The sequence below is a fragment of the Lethenteron reissneri genome, chromosome 56 (assembly GCF_015708825.2).
Source record: "Lethenteron reissneri isolate LAM-NWPU_2019-01 chromosome 56, ASM1570882v1, whole genome shotgun sequence".
Taxonomy (NCBI): domain Eukaryota; kingdom Metazoa; phylum Chordata; class Hyperoartia; order Petromyzontiformes; family Petromyzontidae; genus Lethenteron; species Lethenteron reissneri.
The window spans coordinates 8,014,941-8,036,522 of NC_083834.1; the positions used below are offsets into that span (position 1 = coordinate 8,014,941).

The 21,582-nt window shown below is 51.8% G+C and overlaps 1 protein-coding gene across 1 annotated transcript in view; it reads right to left on the reverse strand.

The window, feature by feature from the left end:
• Positions 1-882: 882 nt before the first annotated feature.
• Positions 883-21,582, reverse strand: part of LOC133356939 (metabotropic glutamate receptor 5-like) — a 149,980-nt gene continuing 129,280 nt past the window's right edge. The window contains exons 8-12 of the mRNA XM_061574646.1: positions 16,131-16,205; positions 14,710-14,835; positions 13,528-13,910; positions 11,124-11,361; positions 883-10,227 (exon numbers count right to left, since the gene is read on the reverse strand). Coding sequence (XP_061430630.1) covers positions 9,121-10,227; positions 11,124-11,361; positions 13,528-13,910; positions 14,710-14,835; positions 16,131-16,205 — 1,929 coding nt within the window. The 3' untranslated portion in view covers positions 883-9,120. The remainder of the gene's footprint in view (positions 10,228-11,123; positions 11,362-13,527; positions 13,911-14,709; positions 14,836-16,130; positions 16,206-21,582) is intronic.

A 21,582-nucleotide genomic window follows, 5' to 3' on the forward strand; every position in this document is an offset into this window, starting at 1 on the left:
CCACTCACCCATGCAATCACCCTCACACTCACTCACCACACTGCAGGTCACATAATTTCGCTTTCGGCTTATTCCATCGCACTGCTCCACGTTGGAATCGCAATCCCATCGTTTTCTGCTACCTCCCCCCCAAAAAAACTCTTGAAATTGTTGAACTTCTTTCGCACCGTGCGTAGCCAACCGTGCACATCGGAGGTAATAAATAGCCTCGCTCAATTAAACGAAACGCGTCAATCAACTCTTGCACGTGATACACATTTGATAGCAGTTCTGTTTGTTGCTGACCGTTTGACGTTTTGTGCCATTCTAGCAACTGTGCTCCACAACTGCATTTAACAATAAATAAAAAATAAGCAGTGTGTGTGTGCGTAAATCTGTGTTCACGTAGTTTATTGGTTATATCGGTTGAAGGTGGAGGGATTACCAGCCCCTCGCACCTGTCCACAGCCCCCTTCGGCAGCTACGGAGGCTACAAACGCCACGAGGGGAATGGCCAATTGAAATTGGTCTTCCCCTCTTCATGGCGCTGCTCACCACAGCGTTACCGTCCGGCACCACCCAGCAGGTAGGGAGTTGTTTTGCCACAGTAGGGGGAGGGGGGGGAGCACACGTGGTGCATCGGCCAGTCATCTCAGTCAGTCAACCCATGGCACCTGGGTCTGTCCCGTGACCTCCTCCTGCCAGCGGGCGTTCGACACTTCACGTGGCCCTAAAGTGCACCTAGCCTATTCTAGATTTGAAGCTTTCGTGACTGCAAGGATTCATATTCTTAGTTTTTTTTCGGTAAAGTCACGTAGGTCAAAAATTAAAATTAATAAAAGTTAAATAAAATAAAAATCACGACGTTTTGGAGGCAACACAAGCTTCCGTCTTCAGGTGGAACCGTCACAGCACGATTGCTGTATCTTACTTGATTTTTATTTTATTTTTATTTTATTTTACTTTTATTTATTTTCATTTTTTACCTACGTGACTTTACCGAAAAAACCTAAGAATATGCACCTAGCCTGGCAAATGTGCCGTGGTGACGTCACCGCCACTTAGTGGCGAATGGCGGTTGTTGTTGTTGTTGTTGTGTCGGCCTAGTTGTTTTGACCGAGATCACACTGCCGTCTTAATAATAAATGTTTACCTTAATAATGAGAATTCACCGACGAGACCGTAACGCTTTGGACGTGATGGATGACCACGTGTATAAAACACGGCGACGCGTTCCAACAAATCGTCACATTTGTCTTCACCAACGATACTTTGAACGACACATTTTTCTTTTAAACCAGCGTTGAGCGTTGCCAAACTATATAAGCATCATATATATTTATTTGTTCATTTGATTTCACAACTGCGAACGACGCGTGACGTATTCCGGCAGGGATAATCACCCAAAGACCCCGGACCGGGGTAGGGGGGTGGGGGCTCCCACAATGCGCGAACACGCATCAGCATCATCAGCAGCATCATCATCATCAGCATCATCAGCATCATCATCATCATCATCAGCATCATCAGCATCATCATCATCATCATCAGCATCATCAGCATCATCATCATCATCAGCATCATCATCATCATCATCAGCATCATCAGCATCATCATCATCATCAGCATCATCAGCATCATCAGCATCATCATCATCATCATCAAACACACGCGACCTCTCACGGTATTTATATAAACATCTTGCCAAACGATCGCTCTCTGCTCGCTCGGCCCCCTGAAAGAGATAGACAGACAGCCTATTCAGTGTCGGGGGAATTCATTCGAGCTGCCTTTGCCTATTTAGCACCCCGCGGTTGCGTCGTGCGGATGTTACTCCAGATGCCCTCGTTCACGAGCAAAAGGTCAAAGGGCGAAGGTCAAAGGAGCAAAGGTTAGAGAGCGACCTAAACTAAGAGTGACAACTCGCGTGGTCCATCCACCAAAGCATCCATCAAGGAGGGAGTACGAAATATATCCTTTCTGTTTTTTTACATTCATGTCCGACGAGAATCGTAATTCTTATATATATATATAAACTATATATATGTTGTTTTCAATCATTTTACAGGTCGGTAAATAATGTAATCTGTTTTCTTAGTTTAATGCCGTAAGGGAGAACAAAACTAAATTTGAATCATTCGGGAGCCGAACGACCTTTCCCAGTTCTGCCCAAGCAACAGAAAATAAATGTTCTCGAGGGACAAAAAAACACAGACTAATTTTAATGTTTTTCTTACGCTATTGACTGTGCAAGACCACCATGGCGGCAGATAATAACTTGATATATAATATATATTCAAGACGTTTCAGTTGCATTTTTCCATCTGTCTTGACGCACGTGCCAAAGGCAATCGGATCTACGGACCGCGGCTACATGAACATCCTGGCAGTCGTCAACCGTCCTGCGTCCGGTCTCCGCACTCCCCGTCAAGCCGGCCCAGGTACGGTTTAACAACACCTAGGGGGGTCAACATGGTGATCGACCTCACGGCATAGGTGGCTCGCTCATCAGCGTGCCAGTCGCCTCCTTATAGCTCTTCTATCGCTACTGCCATGGTCGCTGTTCCCACGAACTTCGCTCATTGATTCCTCAAGATTGAGGCATTTCGGTCTGAACGATCCATCACACTGTTCAACCACCACCACCAAACACAAAGATCCCCCGCATAGCCTTAAAAGACTCTTGGGGCAAGCGCTGTTAGTAAACACTTATGAAGGTCAGCACAATACACAAGGGGGTGGGTAGCTAGCACCACGCCTGGCCGCATTTGGGTCCCCAGTGGGGATGTTTACGCACCGCACCAGGTACTCATTTGAGGCTGAGTCGACCAAGGGGAGGCCCAGGACCCTTTCGGATAATCGTCGTTGGTGTTGGCCCGTGAGAGGGGATCGAACTCAGGCACCGGGTTCATAGCACAGGGTGCTAAACATTGCACTACCGCTCCCCACCACCACCAGCACCACCACCAGCACCACTCTGCAGGTCACGACACTTCTCTTTCTGCTTCTTCCCTTAGCACTGCTTGACTTTTGAATTCCCTCTCCTATCGTCTCTCTTCCCCAAACTCTTAAATAATAAATAAAACACCGTCACCATCTTGCTCAATGCAAGCAACGCGTTTACACCCCTTTCCTGCGATAGTGCTGTCTGTTGCTGGTCGCTTGACGTCTTGGGCTTTTGTTGTTGTTTTAAAATCGTATGCTGAGCAAATGCGTGTTAAATAAAATGCATGCCTTTGGGTCAGCCAGAGGTCGCAAAAGGGTTTTGATTCCTTACCCGTACCCGTACCCGGCCGCACCAGGGTCGAAAACGGGTACCCATACCCATACCCTACCCGATACCCGGCTACCCGTACCCGGCCGGGTATCGGGTAGGGTACGGGTACGGGTACCCGATTGCGACCTCTGGGATGAAGCCATGTTGCAGGCGTGGGTGGGTTGATTCTAGGAACTTGAATTGTGAGAAGAGACAAGACGTTGGGAAATGAGTGACAAACGGTGACTCACCAGTGACTCACGGCCTACCCGTACCCGGCCGCACCAGGGTCGCAAACGGGTACCCGTACCCGGCCGGGTACGGGTAGCCGGGTATCTGGTAGGGTACGGGTATCGGGTACCCGGTTGCGACCTCTGGGGTCAGCCCTTCGGAGGAGGAGGTTGCTGGTTCGTGCTAGATCAGCGAGATTGCCCAGGCGCTGGGCTGCAAGGTGTGCCAGGAGAGGGCAGTAAAGACAAAGGGGTTTGTGCACCCATCTGTGTGGACCTGTGAGTGTAACCACCTTTCGTATGCCGGCGATTTTTTTTTCTGTCTCGGAACACTTTCATTTCCTCTCCGACGTAAAATCCTCCTCGGAGGAGAGGCAAAAATAAGCAAGCAGATAGAAAACATATCTTGTCCATCCACATAATACAAAAACATTCTTTTACACATTCCCATCAGCCACGAGGCCTTCTGGAGGCGCATCATGTCAGCAGGATTGGTTCAATAAAAGCAAAACTCTGGACTGGTTTCGACAATCAGTGTCTCATTAGCATGATCATGCTACTGCAATTTTATAACGCGGTGCAATATTTCACGGAGGTAAAGGACTCTATGGAGCTTAAGCGTATTGCCGCTGCAAAGCCAGGTGAAAGAGTCGGGGGCCTTTAAAACAAAAGGTGAGGCCTTTAATAAAGAGGTGGGGACCTTTAAGAGAGAGGTGAGGCCTTTTAAGAAGAGGCGGTGGCCTTTAGAATAAGGTGAGGCCTTTAATAAAGAGGTGGGGACCTTTCAGATAGAGGTGGGCCTTTTAAGAAGAGGTGGGGGTTCATATTATTTGGGTCTTTCGGTAAAGTCATGTAGATAGGGTCAAGGAAAATAACAGCATTTTTTTACGAAAAACTACGACGTTTCGATCACAACACAAGCGATCGTCATCAGGCTGCTGAGGCAGACTGTTTCAAAGGTTTAAAATGGGTGTAGAATGGGTTTAGCCCATTTTAAACCTTTAAAACAGTCTGCCTCTGCAGCTTTTCCCCCTCCTTTTTCCTCCTGATGACGATCCCTTCTGTTGTGATCGAACCGTCGTAGTTTATTTGTATTTTATTTGAACCTATCTACGTGACTTTACCGACAGACCCAAATAATGTAAATTTCTGCAGTCACGAAAGCTTTAAGTCACGTTTTAAGAGGTGGGGGCCTTTTAAAAAAAGGCAAGGCCTTTAATAAAGAGGTGGTGACCTTTAAAAGCATATATGAGGCCTTAAATAAAAACCTTTAAGAGAGACGTGTGGCCTTTTTAGAAGAGGTGGGGGCCTTTAAAAAAGAGGTGAGGCCTGAAAAAAAGAGATGGGGACCTTTGAGAGAGACGAGGGGCTTTTAAGTATTCATATTCTTAGGTTTTTTCGGTAAAGTCACGTAGGTAAAAAATAAAAATTAATAAAAGTAAAATAAAATAAAAATCACGACGTTTCGGAGGCAACACAAGCTTCCGTCTTCAGGTGGAACCGTCACAGCACGATTGCTGCATCAAGTAAGAGAAATTCCAAGAAAACAGTACTTGTATATATACTGGTTGAGGGTGGGAGGAGCCAAGGCAGGCTTTTAATTGTCTTTTAAATGTCGGCGTAGATTGAAAGCTGCCACGAGTGTGCAGAGGGATGATGGAATTCCATCAGTGGAGTCAGTATTCTTGGTTGAACCAATGCTGGTGAGCTGCCTGATGTTTCATAGGCAATGGTTCTTTCACATACGGCTCCTGGTTCAGCAGGATAATTGTCTTGCTCATTTATTGTGTTCCTTATATTCTCCACAACGACACGGCACGAATGATTATGACCGCGCTATAACGCCATGACAAATTAAGAAATTACCCCAACATCCCCAAAAAGCAGGACCCCTTCTCAACCGCTTTCCCGAATGAAGACAATGTCATTAATTATTTAATGTGATTAACAATTACATTTTCGTGAGAAAAAAAAAATAACCTTCGTATGGAAATATATCAGAGTTATGTTGCGAATGGCCTGTTCAATCTTCGCATTAATAGGGGCCTACTTTTTCGTCCCCCCAAGGTTCTGAGCCAAGTTGTCAACATTATTGGACTTTAATTATCAATATTTACCAGCCACTTGTACAAACAGACCGATCGTAGGAATCTTATGAGTTGCAGCAAAAAAAAACTAAACAACAGAATACTGACTTTCAATAAAACCAACCTGACGTTTCATCCCGATTTTCGCATACCGATTAAAACACTGGTGTTTAAATATAGTTTATTAAATGCCCATCTTTCCCTTTACACTTAAGTAATGGTTGATGGGGTCTTTATTAACCGCTGTGCAATGTCGTTGCTGAGTAAAAAAAAAACTTAACGTAACCATGTATGTTCTAACTACATCACACACACACACACAATACATGATATTCATAAGCGTGAAGCGAGAATGGGTTATTTGCGAAGCATTGCGTTATTATAACGATAGCCAAAGTGTAATGTGGTGTCCATGTAAACTCAAAAGCGCAAACAAATTTGCTTTGTAGCCTTCCGGCAACAAAAAACAACGGCAGCGCTGAAGGGATGACGAGTTGAACGTTTTAGCGTTTTAAACGATCAATGTATAGCAGATTATAGATTATCTGGCAGCTTCGAGGGGAAGGGGGCGCCGGATTTTCAAAAACACAACATTATTTAAAATAGCTTTTTTTGCACATTCTTGTATACCATTATGTTTTGAGGCATTGTGTATACGTTTTTTAATGTTTTAAATGTGTTAACTATGTAAAATTATCATGAATAAACATACAAATAGACAAAAATAAATACCCTCTTGTAAAAAGTTACCATATTCAATGTACCGTACTTACCACACCAATCTCGAAGACTCTGCATGGGGCGATGATAGGGGTTGCGTAGAATTTGACACTGAAATCAAGCATAGCTACTTTTTTTTGTCATGCACACCTGTACCGATTGCTGGACCGGCTACTGACTTTGCCGGTTTCACCCGATTGGACTGGGACCGCCGATAATGTTGGAAGCCGGATAATCGTGAGTTGGATAATTAATCGATGGCCGACTGTAATCCATTATTCTCATGGCTTGCGTTCTCGTAAGAGCGGCTGCAATGGCGGTCACGGCGATAATCAACTAAACATTCTAACCCTTTCACGGCAGAACTTCGGGTCAATCTATGGAAAGGTGCGTCGCTGAAGTTGGTTGTGCAACAAGTTTTGGTGCTCGAGGATTTGAAAAAGAAATAAGAGTGAGAGAGATTAGTTCGAGAGGAAAAAATAAATAAATCGCTGCTTTCTTCCATATAAATACATCACGTGCTTCTCAAGGCGGCCATTTTAAGTGGCGCAGGCATCACGGTGGACGCCTAAACAGTGGCCATCTTGTGGCAAAGGGCAGACGGTGGGGGGGGGGGGGACCATGAGGGTCACGACCCCGGGGTCACAGCCCTGGGGTCACGGCCTCCAGGGTCACAGCCCCGTGATAGGCTTTCCCTATCCAGTTGGCCTCGCTCACCTCACCAATGAAAAAGGTTATCAACTTTTCCACTGGACATCAAACCCAGACAATATATATATTTTTCTAAGTCAGCACTACACCCTGAACGTGCAAACAGATGACGCCGATTCCTAGGAACGTTCGGGTCAAATCGGGACAAGGTGGCAACCCTACCACAACCCCGGTACCCACTCCTCACCCTCACCAGCCCTCAAACCCTCACCATTCACTTTGCGGTGAACTCACATGGACCTGATATGCATTGCGCCCCAATGTCCCGCGACGACTTCATTGCCACAAATCGCCGGAGGAAATGAAAACACGACAAACACCCGACGAGAGTTGACGTGAGCCCCATTTTAGACCCGGTCTTCGGGGCGACGACGGCCACTGCACAACAAAAGAGAGGGAGAGAGCAATGACTTCTGGACTGAAAGAGAGAGGGGGGGGAGGCAGGGGTAGGTGAGCGAGCCGTTTGCCTGCAGAAACTGCGGCTGTACCCGCTGACGACGAAGGGGTCGCCCGTTGCCGTGCCGCCACTCGCCGGTGCGAGCAACCTTTTAGAAAACATCGGTGGGAAGCACTGATAGGCACATGGCACGATGGTGCCCGTGGGTGGCTGGACACCCCCCCCCCCCTCCCTGGTGCGCTCACTGTGTCGTGTTTCAGTGGGAAACCCCCTCGAAACAGCCTTGTGACCCCCTCGAGACTTGGCCCAAGGTCTCGTTGCGGCGGCCTCTTTACTCACCGGGTTCGCCACCTTTCATCACCACGACAAGGTTTTTGTTACGAGAGCAGTGCAGATTACTGCCAATGGTAATCCTCGCAGCAGCAGCAGTGGCTATTGGCTAGCCATTGAAAACAAAGACAGTAACCGCAACGCGTGCCTCTTACAGATGCGCTTCTGTGGCCATCTGGAACGCTCTTCCCTTCCAATATTCGAAAGCCACCGGAGCTATGGATTTTAAATAATCTAGATTAAAAAGTATTTCTTTACAAATGCTTTTTGTGTTTAGTTTGTTGTCCTTCCCCCCGCACCTCCAATTAGCACGGTTGGCTACGTATGGTGCAAAAGAAGAAGTTCAACATACATACATATGATGCCAATCCCAAGAGTGTCCAGGTAAACTCTGGACAAGGTGGCAACCCCAGTGGGTGGCTGGATGGGTGAGTGAGCGGGTCAGACGGTGGACGAGTGAGTGGGTGAGTGAGTATATGTGTGGGTAGGTGGGTGGGCGAGTGGATAGATGGGTGAGTGAGCTAGTGAGAGAATGGATGAGTATGTATATGGGTAGGAGAGCAGATGGGTGAGTGGGTAGGTGGGTTCGTGGGTGGGTAAACGGTTTAGCTAGTGGTAGGCTTGCCACCTTCTCCACAATACAATGCAGGTACCGGATCTCCGTTACAAATAATTTACTACCAAACGAAGACAGGTGGCAAACCGTGCCTCTCCGAGAGGAGTGGCATGTGTCCCGTGGCTGCCCCACACGGCTGGTGGCGCCAAAATCCCCGCTGGCAGCCGTGGTCGCTCGTCTTTTCGTCACCCTTTAAAATCTCCGGCCATCGGCATCGTGCAATGCATGATACCAAGTGCCCTTTTTTTCGGAAAAAAAATGGCTCAGAGTGAGTGGTGCATCACCCCGTGCCGTAGTTAGATGTCACGCAAGTTCTCCAGGTCAGCCGGTCAGGCGATCTTTGTTTCATCCGCAGACGGGGAGGTGCGCGCCTTTGCTCATTGCTTGGCAGTGAAGCCATTTCGCAAACTTCCCAGGCCTGAAATGTAGCCATATGAAGTGTGATTGGTTAAAAAAGAAAACTGCTGAACAGTCGTTGGTTACCGGGTTGAAGACCATCAACTCACGAAACCTGAGAACCCGTTTATTCATGGGTGGCTCAATCCAGGATTGATTGGAATCCAGTGCCTCGGCGGCACTTGTCTGACCCCTGAGCCACGCAACCCTCCTCTCATCTCCTCCGACTTGCTTCCCGGGTCACGTGCCCACAGCTCCCCATACATTGGCCTCCTCGCTGTTGCTGCCACACTCGCACAGAGGCCCTCCCTGCCCTCTTGGTGCCATTGCGTGAGGCCCCTTGGCACCTTCTCCTCCGGCTCAGCGACGACAATGACGGCGACGAGGTGGCGGCGGCGTCACAGCGACGAGGAGCTCTGCGTGTAGTCCTTGAGGAGGAGCGCGGCGTAGCTGGGTGGGGAGGCGAAGTAGGGGCCATGCTCCGAGAAGGGCGAGCCTGTGGGTGATTCGCTTGAGCACAGCGAGTCCTGGAACGGGGACGGCGGAGCGATCAGCGGTGGCTCGGGGTCAACGTTGGCCGTGTAGCTATCGCCGCTGCCACCACTGCCACCGCCACCGCCGCCACCGCCGCCACCGCCGCCACCGCCGCCACCACCGCCGCCACCGCCACCGCCACCACCGCCGCCACCGCCGCCACTACCGCCACCGCCGCCGCCGAAAGACGACTTAGCGGCAGCAGCAGCGGCCGCCCGGGCGCACTCGGGGCAATCTTCAAAGAGGTGGGAGGCACCGCCACCACCACCCCCACGCGTCGAGTAGTTGTCTCCCGGTGCGGTGTAGGCCCGGCCGTAGAGCTGCGTGGGGTTCCTCCGTGCCGCTGGGCCCGCGCCTTGAGGGGGACACGGCGGCGTCGTCGGCCCCCTCGACGATGATGACGACGCGGCCATGGCGGGCAGGCCCCGCGCCACCAGCGACGGCCCAGGCACCGGCGCGGCCCGCCCACCGCCCGGCGAGCTCTCGGCCGCCGCCGTGATGGATGCGAGCTGGCCGGGCCGCGGCAACCGGCTTCGGCACGCCGCGTAGTCTTCGGGCGGCGACGCCGCCGAAGGCCCCGGCCCGAGGTTCAGGTCGGGCAACGCCATCCGAGGCCTCCCCTTGAGAGGCCCCGTGGCGGCCGGGTCAGAGGTAGCGGCGGACGGGCCCCGTTCGCCCTTGCCGAGGGCCGGGTCACGCGGCTCCGTCCGCACCAGGCCCCGGCGCGCGAAGAACGACTCGTCGGGTGCCGGGAACGACAGCTCGGCGTAGGTGGTTGGCATCGCCGGCGTCGCGCCGGGGCCCGGCAACTCCGTCTCGGAGCAGTCTCGGCTGCTGCCGGCTGCCACCGCCGCATCGCCCTGGCAGCTGCCCTGGTAGCTGCCCTGGTAGCTGCCCTGCCGGCGGACCACGATGCTGTCGTGGTGGCTGCCGAAACTGCGTCCGCACCGCGGGGTCCCTTCGGCGTCCACCTGCAAGGGGGTCGCGCGGCGGAACGACGGACGGAACGTTTCGACTCTTTCTTAGTCTCTTTCTTTTCCCCCCGACCCAACTGCGTTTTCAGCAGTTTGCCGTCGCGTTGTTATGAGATGCAGAATAATCTGTAACAAGCGTTATAGTGATGATAATAATACATGATTTGGTGGTGGTGGTGGTGACGCTGCTGCTGCGTTGGCAGTGGTGCACAAGCACGCACAAAAAAAAAAACAAATTCACAATCAATCACCGTGTGTTTGGGTGTTTGGCCTTAAATGATGAAAAATATATTATAGGCGACGTTTGGGGCAATGACCCTAATAATGATAATAATATTTGTGTTGCTGCTGCTGTAGGTGGTGCTGCTGTTGGTGCTGCTCGTGGTTGTGCTACTGCTGGTGATGCTACTGCTGGTGGTGCCTGGTGATGCTACTGCTGGTGATGCTACTGCTGGTGATGCTACTGCTGGTGGTGCTTGGTGATGCTACTGCTGGTGATGCTACTGTTGGTGATGATACTGCTGGTGGTGCTTGGTGATGCTACTGCTGGTGATGCTACTGTTGGTGGTGCTACTGCTGGTGATGCCTGGTGATGCTACTGCTGGTGATGCTACTGCTGGTGATGCTACTGCTGGTGATGCTACTGCTGGTGGTGCCTGGTGATGCTACTGCTGGTGATGCTACTGATGGTGGTGCCTGGTGATGCTACTGCTGGTGATGCTACTGCTGGTGATGCTACTGCTGGTGGTGCCTGGTGATGCTACTGCTGGTGATGCTACTGCTGGTGATGCTACTGCTGGTGATGCTACTGCTAGTGCAGGCAGTGGTCACGGTGACAATGAGTGGCCCTGCCCCCCCCCCCTGGACATTCCCCACCCCCCCCGGCCGGGCACCTCGCTCAGGTTGTACAGCCCCTTGCTGCTGATCTCGGCGAAGCGCAGGCTGCCGCGCAGCTCCAGCGCCGCGGGCTTGGCGAACGGCTTGATCACGGCCGTCTGGTTCTTGGAGGCGCCACCGCCGCCGCTGCCGCCACCGTCACGTGTCCGCACGCGCGCCGAGATGCGCCGGAGGACTCCGACGGTGCGCGAGTGTCCCTCGCTGGGCACCCACGAGCTCGACTTGCCGCTGGAGCTTGATGGAGGGAGCGGGGGGTGGGTGGGGACGGGGGGTGGGGTGGGGGAGACGGGGGGGAGGGGGGTGGGGTGGGGGGTGGCAGGGGGTGGGGGGAGAGGGGGTTGTGGTGGGTTTGGGAGGGGGGTGGGGGTGGGGAGGGGGGTGGGGGGGACGGGGGGGTGTGGTGGCGGGGGGTGGGGAGGACGGGGGTAGGGTTTGGGGGAGAGGGGGGTGGGGGGGGACAGGGGGGCGGGGTGGGAGGGTGGTGGGGGGGGACGGGGGGTGGGGTGGGGGGGAAGGGGGTGGGGGTGACGGGGGTGGGTGGGGGGGCGACGGGGGGTGGGGGGACGAGGGGGGGGAGAACAAGGAAGAAATACGGTGTTTGTCATCAGCTCCCTTCCCCAGGTCCCTGCCCCAGCTCCCTCTGTCCCCAAGCTCTCTTCCTCACCTTCCTTCTCCAGCTTTTCACCAATTACCTTCCTTCCCCAGCTCTCTTCCCTACCTCCCTTCCCTCCCCAGCTCCCTTCCTTCCCCAGCTCCCCATGGTGCAGTTGAGCAGCAGCAGCAGCAGTCTCCACAACAAGCGGCGTAGCTAACGAGAGTGCAGGCAATGCGGTTGCACACTCGCCCAGAGGTCGCAACCGGGTACCCGATACCCGTACCCTACCCGATACCCGGCTACCCGTACCCGGCCGGGTACGGGTAGCCGGGTATCTGTTTGCGACCCTGGTGCGGCTGGGTACGGGTACGGGTAGGCCGTGAGTCACTGGTGAGTAACCGTTTGTCACTCATTTCGGGTAGGGTACGGGTAGGGAACGGGTACCTGTACCCGGCTGGGTACCCGGCTGGGTACGGGTACCCATTTGCGACCCTGGTGTGGCCGGGTACGGGTACGGGTAAGGAATCAAAACCCGTTTGCGACCTCTGCACTCGGCCCGAGGGCCGGAGGGTGCCGAGGTGCCGGATGACACAAGGCGGCAGGGGGCAAGGATGGCACAGGGGCACGAGACAAAGGGGTGACCCCCATTTCAAAATCTCAGAATCATTATTTAGCATTAGAAAATAATCCGATGAGCTATGAAGCTTCGTTTTTTTTTGTTTTGCACCAGGGCCCATGCCAACCGTGCCATGCCGCTGTCTCATGTAAATATTCGTGTAAATTGATAAATGCATTATCAACGGACACTTCAGTTTTCCCGTTCATTGCCCGTTGATGTTGGGGAGTGGTGGCGCGCACGGGAGTTAGTCCACGGTGCAAAGAACCCAGAGCAGCTTGAGATTAAATTCCCATCCACGGTTGACCTCGAGGGCATCCGAAACCGATCCCCTGCAGAAGGATCATTAACCGGCAAAAAAACACCCACCAGCCTCTTGTGTTTCCCGAACCAGCCGGCGTTAATGGTGAACCTGGTGAATTTTGCGTCAACCTCTCCGCTGCCTCGCTCCCGGCCGCCCTCTGAAGCGAGGCCACCGCCGAGAATATCCGTCTCGTTATATATTTATACATCTCTCTGTCACGGTAGTGGATGAGTGGGTGGATGGGTGGGTGAGTGGGTGAGTGGGTGGGTGAGTCTGTGAGTGGGTGGGTGGGTGAGTGGGTCAGTGAGTGGGTGAGTGGGTGAGTGGGTGGGTTAGTGGGTGAGTGGGTGAGTGAGTGGGTGAGTGGGTGAGTGAGTGGGTGGGTGAGTGGGTGAGTGGGTGGGTGAGTGGGTGAGTGGGTGGGTGAGTGGGTGGGTGGGTGAGTGGGTGAGCGGGTGAGTGGGTGAGCGGGTGAGTGGGTGGGTGGGTGAGTGGGTGAGTGAGTGGGTGGGTGAGTGGGTGAGTGAGTGGGTGAGTGGGTGAGTGAGTGGGTGAGTGGGTGAGTGAGTGGGTGAGTGGGTGAGTGGGTGAGCGGGTGAGTGGGTGAGTGGGTGGGTGAGTGAGTGGGTGAGTGAGTGGGTGAGTGAGTGGGTGAGTGAGTGGGTGAGTGGGTGGGTGAGTGGGTGGATGAGTGGGTGAGTGGATGGGTGGGAAGGCGACGGGTCCGCCGTCCCCTGCCACCCGCGCAGACCTGACCATCGGTCGCAACGTCGCCCGCACTCTAAACTACAAAAAAAAATCCAATTTTTACTTTAACCAGGTAAGTGCCCGCTGAGCCTCCACAGCTCTTTTTGTCAGACGCGACCCGCCCGCCCGCCGGCCCACCTCTCCGCCGTGGTGGTGGCGGCGCTGCCAGCTTTGGGGGGCTCCTCGGAGGGCGTCGACCTGCGCCGGGGGCAGAAGAGGCCGAGCAGGCTGGAGGAGCGGCTCGTCACCTTGGCGTCACGCACGTGCATGCGCACTACGCTCGACGTGGTGAACGCGCTGCGAACGTTGCGCTCGGGCTTGGCCAGGATGATGTAGACCTTGGGCAGGAACATGCAACCCAGCACCACGGTGGAGCTGAGGCTCACGCAGAGGCACGTGGTCACGATCTTGTACTTGCTGCCGAAGTAGATGGGCACGAAGGCCAGCCAGATGATGCACGTGGTGTACATGGTGAAAGCGATGTACTTGGCCTCGTTGAAGTTCTCCGGGACGTTCCGCGTCTGAGCGGGGAGGGGGGCAAAACGACACGCACTCTCTCTCTCTGTCTCTCTCTCTCTCCCCGCCTGAAGGCCCTCTCGTCGTGGCTACCAGGAGGCACCTCCATTTCGGTGGCATTTAGCTCCTGGACATATTGCTATCATACGCGAGAAGATGACTCAGATGCATATAGACGCATAGAGAAGCACAGCGATGCACAGGGAGGCACGGATAAGCATGAGAGATGCATTATAGACAAGGCAACAGTTTGTGGCCATGCAATCCGAGCTATGGACCACAGAATAAACCCACTGTGGCCTGCGCTCACTTTCAATCAAGGAGGAGGAACAGCAAAACGACGCGAGCTTTCTGTCTCTGCTGAAGCCCTCTCGTCGCGGCTGACATTTAGCTCGGGAACACATTGCCGCTGCAGTCGCGCGCCAGAACGGAATGACATTTCCGAAAGAGCAATCACCAACGACAGCGCGTCGAACAATTTGGCAGGGACTTTTTCTCGCCGGGAGTTAAACAAGAAAAAAACAACCCCCCCACCCCCCAGCGTCATCATCGTCATCAGCATCAAGAGGCGATTTCAGGAACGCGGTGAACACCACAGAGGAGTGGACACCACCGCAGGAGGTCCAGTTTGCCGTGTCGGGTGGAGGAGAGCCGCACGACACACACACACGAAACTGACTGGTTGATTCGCCGGCCGCTCGTTGGAAACGACAGCGGATGTGGCAACCCTCATGTCCCACCCCCCCCACCCACCCTCTCACGTGACCCCCACCCCGCGCGTGCCCTACACCGTGGCCTGCGCACCTTGAAGGCGTAGTAGGTGCAGCTCATGATGAGGAGGCCGTTGAAGCCGAGAGGGGCCACCATGGCCAGGTTGGAGGTGTTGCAGATGAGGTTTACCTCGCGCACGCTCGGGTAGTCGAACACCACCTGGGATGGAGGGGGATGCAGGGAGGGAGGGAGGAGGGAGAGTGAGAGTGAGAGTTGGAGGGAGAGAGGGAGGGAGGAGGGATGGAGGGATGGAGGGAGGGAGGGATGGAGGGAGAGTAAGAGTCACTCCCGATGTGAAACTCAAAACATTCGTCTATAACGCTCTGGTCTTAAAACGAAAAAAGAAACATGTAAGAGGTGACGTGTCGGGCAATGGCACTCAAGGAATATTATTTAAACATAAATCACAATATGTGTAGACCTGGCTAAGAGACACCCACATTAACTACGGTCCCGAAATTAAAACACTTTGCTTTTGCTGTTCCTAGAGTAATAAACCCAAACAGACACATAATATTGCAGATACAGAGTCGCTCCTACATGGTTATGACCTCTCAGACTAAAATGTGCCTTCCAACATATTTAAATCTTCGAGTACTCGGAGCTCGAGTCCTCATATCCTGAGTTCCAGAGTCTCGGGACTCAGATACTTTGGGATTGGCGACCGGTGAGTCTTCGGGTCTTGAGTTCCAATATTCTAAGTTCCAGGATACGGAGACTCAGGGTGCAAAGTCTCAGAGTCCATTTACACACGGATAATGATTTGTCCTCGGCTTTCATCAATTCGCGATCTGCTTATTTGCTTTTGAGTGGAAATCATTGGCCGTTTTTAAACGCTGCATTTGTCTCATGAAATGTCCTAACGAAAGTTTAACGCTATTATAATCAGCACTCGTTCATACAAATGAACGAGATAGATCGTCTGCGTGTAACAAGAGAAATAAAAAAACAAAGATGAGAAAATCAGACGAACACAGCCAAATCAATAAGACAATGAGATGAATAGAGTGAAGGAGGCTTGTGCGTCCGTGTGTGTGCGCGCGCACGTGTGTGTGCGCGCACGTGTGTGTGTGCGCGTGCACGTGTGTGTGTGTGCACACGTGCGTGTGTGTGTGACGCACGTGTGTGTGTGTGTGTCACGCACGGGGAGCGGTGGTGCAGTATTTAGCGTGCTCCGCCTCGAACCCAGCGACCCGAGTTCGATTGCCGCTCATGGCCATCACCAGTGACGATTATCAGAACCGGTTCTGAGCCTCCCCTAGGTCGACTCAGCATAAAATGAGTGCCTGGCGCGCTGTGTAAAAATCGCCACTATATGGAAACAAAAGTGGCTGGGCGTGGTGCTGGCCACCCACCCCCTCGCCTTCATATGCGCTACGCGCCAACACCACTTGCCCCAACAGTTTGTCGAGGCTATACGGGGGGTCTTTGCCTTTGTGCGTGCGTCTATTCACCTGCGGCGTCTCCACCACCACCAGCGCGATCAGGATGCCCAGCTCGACGCACACCAGCAGCGAGGCGATCACCATCTGCACACAAAGACAAAGATCCCCCGTATAGCCTCAGAACAGACTCTTGGGGGCAAGTGCTTATTAGCGAATTGCCCCTGTGAAGGCGGGCACGAGGGGGTGGCCAGCCAACACGCGCAGCCGCCTTTGTCTCCATAGCGGCAACACGAACGTTCACCCACGCACCTACGTACACACACGCACCTACGTACACACACGCACCTACGTACACACACGCTCCTACGTACACACACGCACCGACGTACACGCACGCCCCAACGTACACACACGCACCTACGTACACACACGCACCGACGTACACACACGCACCTACGTACACCCACGCACCTACGTACACACACGCACCTACGTACACCCACGCACCGACGTACACACAGGCACCGACGTACACACACGCACCGACGTACACACACGCACCTACGTACACACACGCACCTACGTACACACACGCTCCTACGTACACACACGCTCCTACGTACACACACGCACCGACGTGATGATGATGGTTGCGTGTGTTGCGATCGAAACGTCGTGATCTATTAATTTTCTATCTACGTTCAAGTTCAAGTTCATTTATTAGGTATAGCCCTGTGAGCCATTTGGCTCTTGAATCGGGTGCAACCGCAACAAACAGAAAACAAAAACATGAACAAGAAAACATCTTGTTGGACTTATGTGCCCGTGCTAATGTGTCTTTTCGATGATTTACCATCTTAAAACAAAACCTGGTCATGTCTTACAACCCCTCCTCCCCCCCAGAAAGGGCATCTCACACCTCCAGGGGATGTGTGCACCCCCAGGTTACAAACCACTGAGATGTTGGCAATAGCAACACTGCAGTGTTCACGTTTCGCAACTAAGGGTGGCTGCCAACAGCGGCGTCAATGTTCAGCCACAATGGATTTACATCCCCGAGGTCGCTGGTTCGATTCGATCTCCAGGCGCGGCAGGCGAAACGATTGGGGTATAGGGGGGGAGAGGTGGCTGGACCTCGTGCATCACCTTCGACCCGCCTCTGTCCAGCCAGCGGTCAGCCTACGATCGGTAGGTCACGCGTGGCTGGGGTAAAGTGCGGGCACCCCCACCTCCTCCACGACGTCTCGCCGGCGTGGAAGAGTAGGCCAATTACACACTCGAGAGAAGAGGACCTATACTTGTCAGCAGTGGCGCGGGCAAGTCATTGCAGGGGCTGCGCTTTTACCTCTGCACTCATTAAGGAGAGGACGGCAATCGCGAATTCTACTCAGCCGGTCATCGTCGGCACTGTCACACGGCATGGGACGCAAATGACTCGGTTCACTGAAGGCGAGGATTGCGTATTGTGATCGCAGGGTTGCGCTTTTAGAGTCCCAGCGAAGCCGATGGAGGTGTGGCAGATGACTCTGCGAATTATATAACAAAAAATTTAACTAAGGACGCAATTAATTCTAGATTTGAAGTCTTCGTGACTTTTTGTTTTTTTCGGTAAAGTCACGTAGGTAAAAAAAATAAAAAAGTGAAAACAAATAAATTAAATTACAAAAATAAAATTAAATAAAAATGAAAAGAACTAAATTAAATGTAGTTGTCAAAAAAATAAAAAAGTGAAACAACTAAATTAAATCACAAAAATAAAATTAAATAAAAATGAAAACAACTAAATTAAATTTAGTTGTAAAAAAAATAAAAAAGTGAAAACTAAATTAAATCACAAAAATAAAATGAAAACAACTACATTAAATTAAATGTAGTCGTTTTCATTTTTATTATATTTTGTGATTGAATTTAGTTGTTTTCACTTTTTCATTTTTTACCTACGTGACTTTACCGAAAATACCAAAGAGTTTGGACGCAATTCATCTTTGCTATCAAATCAATTCAGCGAACCAACGTCGATGATGATGATGATCACGACGCTACCCGGCGATTCAGAATACGAATTTATGCCGGAGGAATCCGATGAGCTATGAAGCTCTTTTTCACAGCTGCCCCCCAGCAGGTTGTCTCTCCCCATCGCTCATCTCCGCCGCGGTCTCTCTTTTTTTTTACGATCAGTGGAAACAAGAAGATGCTCGGTGTAGTCGGCACTTTGCTTCGTTCATCATTTCGTATTTTTAAAAAAAAATTTTTAACTTTGCTTAATGTAAACCCCCACCTCTCGCTCACTCTCTCGCTCACTCTCTCGGTCACTCTCTCGCTCACTCTCTCGCTCACTCTCTCGCTCACTTTCTCGCTCACTGCTTTCCATTCCTCCGCCCTCCTCTGACAAGACGCTCCTTGTGGTGCGCACAATTTGTTATTGCCATAATTTGGTGGGTGGGGTGGGAGAGGATGGTGGGTGGGGGGTGAACATTTTCTCTAAATTTGGCGCAGTGACACCTGGCACACCACCGAGTGCCCTCCCCTCTGGCTCGCTCGGGAGAACAATGCCGTAGCATAGTTTCATAGTTTCACGTTGAGCGCCAATTATCGGGTGGTGGCACGCGGTCTCCGAACCGACAGTCCGTTGCGGGAAGCTTCTAATTACGAGAGAGAGAGGGAGGGGGGGGGGAGAGGGGGGGGGGGGGACAGGGGAGAGAGAGAAAGAGGGGAAGACGGAGGGGGAGAGAGAGGGGGAGAGGGTGAGAGAGACAGTAGGAGCATAGACATAGAGTAGGGAGAGAGGGGGTAGAGAGAGAGAGGGGGTAGAGAGAGAGGGGGGTAGAGAAAGAGGGGGGTAGAGAGAGGGGGTAAAGAGGGAAGGAAGGGGTAAGAAGGAGGAGAGCAGAGCGTAAAATCTGTCGTGAAATCTTTCATAAAAAAAGGGGGGGGGGGTGCACATAAAGCAACGCATTGAAAAAAAAATGAAATGATGAACGAAGCAAATTGCCGACTACACCGAGCATCTTCTTGTTTCCTCTGATCGTAAAAAAAAGAAAAAAAGAGAGTGAGAGAGATAGAGAGGGGAGAGTGGGAGAGGGGGGGATGGAGAGAGAGAGAGGGGGAGAGGACACACAGAGAGTCCGTCGGTGCACGGGGGAGAGAGTTAAATTGCCCAGGCCTGAGAGGCCCAATCAAAGTGTGGCAGGGTGGGGGGGTTTCACGCAGAGCAAGGGCGCCACGGTGGCTAGGAGATGTTAACTACCTCGCATGGTATACAGGAGGTCGTGGGGTCAATCAAGACCCTGACGATGCCTGCTGCTGTATATTTGGAGTTTGTGTGTCTCTCTCATCATCATCATCACGGTGGCTAGGAGATGTTAACTACCTCGCCTGGTATAAAGGAGGTCGTGGGTTCGATCCCGACCCTGACGACGCCTGCTGCTATATATATTGGAGTTTGTGTGTCTCTCTCTCATCATCATCATCACGGTGGCTAGGAGATGTTAACTACCTCGCCTGGTATAAAGGTGGTCGTGGGGTCGATCCCGACCCTGAAGATGCCTGCTGCTGTATATTTGGAGTTTGTGTGTCTCTCTCTCTCATCATCATCATCACGGTGGCTAGGAGATGTTAACTACCTCGCCTGGTATAAAGGAGGTCGTGGGGTCGATCCCGACCCTGACGACGCCTGCTGCTGTATATTTGGAGTTTTGGTGTCTCTCTCCCGCCGGGTCCTCCGGTTTTTCCCCCTCCACATTAAGAACCAACGTGCGTTTAGAGTAATTGGCTGCAATACATTGCCACACGATGATAAGCTACTTCGTTGAGCTATAAATTTCGGTGGCCAGGTCGCTTCTGAAAAAGAGATAGGTAGCTCAAGTGGGCCTTAACCTAGTAAAATAGAAAAGTACGATTCATCTAATAAAGCCTCGAAAATCTCAGCCAGATCACGATGAACTCTGCAGTTCCTGCCTGTCCAGAGTAAAACAACGCAGGCGTCTGGAACATATCAGAATCAGGATATCTATTTATACTGGAGGAATCCGATGATCTACAAAACTCTTTTTTCACGGATAAACACCTCCTCATTCGAAATACAAACACTTCCCAGCTTTGGTGTTACTCCTCGTGCTCCTCTTCATAGACACTGCCATACCCATCAACTCACTCATTCACCCGCCTACTCACTCAGCCACTCACCCACTCACTCAACACTGGGGTAATCGTCAACACACTCACCCATTCACTCGCCTACTCACTCACCCACCTGCTCGCCTACTCACTCACCCACCTGCTCGCTCACTCACTCAACACTGGGGTAATCGTCAACACCCTCACTCATTCACTCGCCTACTCACTCACCCACCCGCTCACTCACCCACTCACTCAACACTGGCGGAATTGTCAACACACTCACTCATTCACTCGCCTACTCACTCACCCACCTGCTCACTCACTCACTCAACACTGGGGTAATCGTCAACACCCTCACTCATTCACTCGCCTACTCACTCACCCATCCGCTCACTCACCCACTCACTCAACACTGGCGGAATTGTCAACACACTCACTCATTCACTCGCCTACTCACTCACCCACCCGCTCACTCACCCATTCACTCACTCCTCTCTCTCTCACTCCCTACTCACTCACTCACTCCCCTCTCATTCACTCCCACCTCTGCCCATCAAACAAAGACGATCACCGCATCGAGCGCTTTCAGATGCGCTGCTATGGCCGTCTGGAACGTTCTTCCCTTCCGATATTAGGAAGCCGCTGGAGCGATGCACTTTTAAAACTATATGGGAAACTCATTTCTTGAGAAATGCTTTTTATGGTTTAGTTTTCTGTCCTTCCCCCGCACCTCCGATTAGCATGATTGCCTACGTAGGGTGCGAAAGAAGCTCAACATACATACAACATACATACAGCATACATGCAACATATATACAGTCTCGAGACTTCTCATCTTTAATTTATGCTCACGCACCTCTTGAACGTCCTTTTCAAGTTCAACTTAGGCGCGTGATATGACTCCGATAATTACGAGTTCAGAACCAAAGCCGGTTGGCGCTCTCTGACCCGCTCCTACAACCTGTTGTTGTCATTGTTGCTGCTGCTGTTGTTGCTACTGCTGTTGTTGTTTTTGTTGCTGTTGTTGTTGATAGTGTTGTTGTTGCTGCTGCTGTTGTTGTTGTTGTTTTTGCTGTTGTTGTTGCTACTGCTGTTGTTGTTGCTGTTGTTGCTTCTGTTGTTGTTGCTGTGGTTGTTGCTGCTGCTGTTGTTACAACTCCTCGACGCCAACAGGATATGAAACCGCAGGGCCTGCTGGGCCGCTGGCCGAAACTTGCAGGCACTGGCTCCAAATTTTCTCGAGAGTGAATGATAAAAGCGGGGATGTTTGTGTGTAATATAAAAATATATTTTTTCGTAATATTCATAAAATAAAAATAACAATTACATTGTCGAAGCAAATTAATAAAAGAAAAAATTGCTTATACAAAAAAACGTTATAAAAAATATCGAATGCTTATAA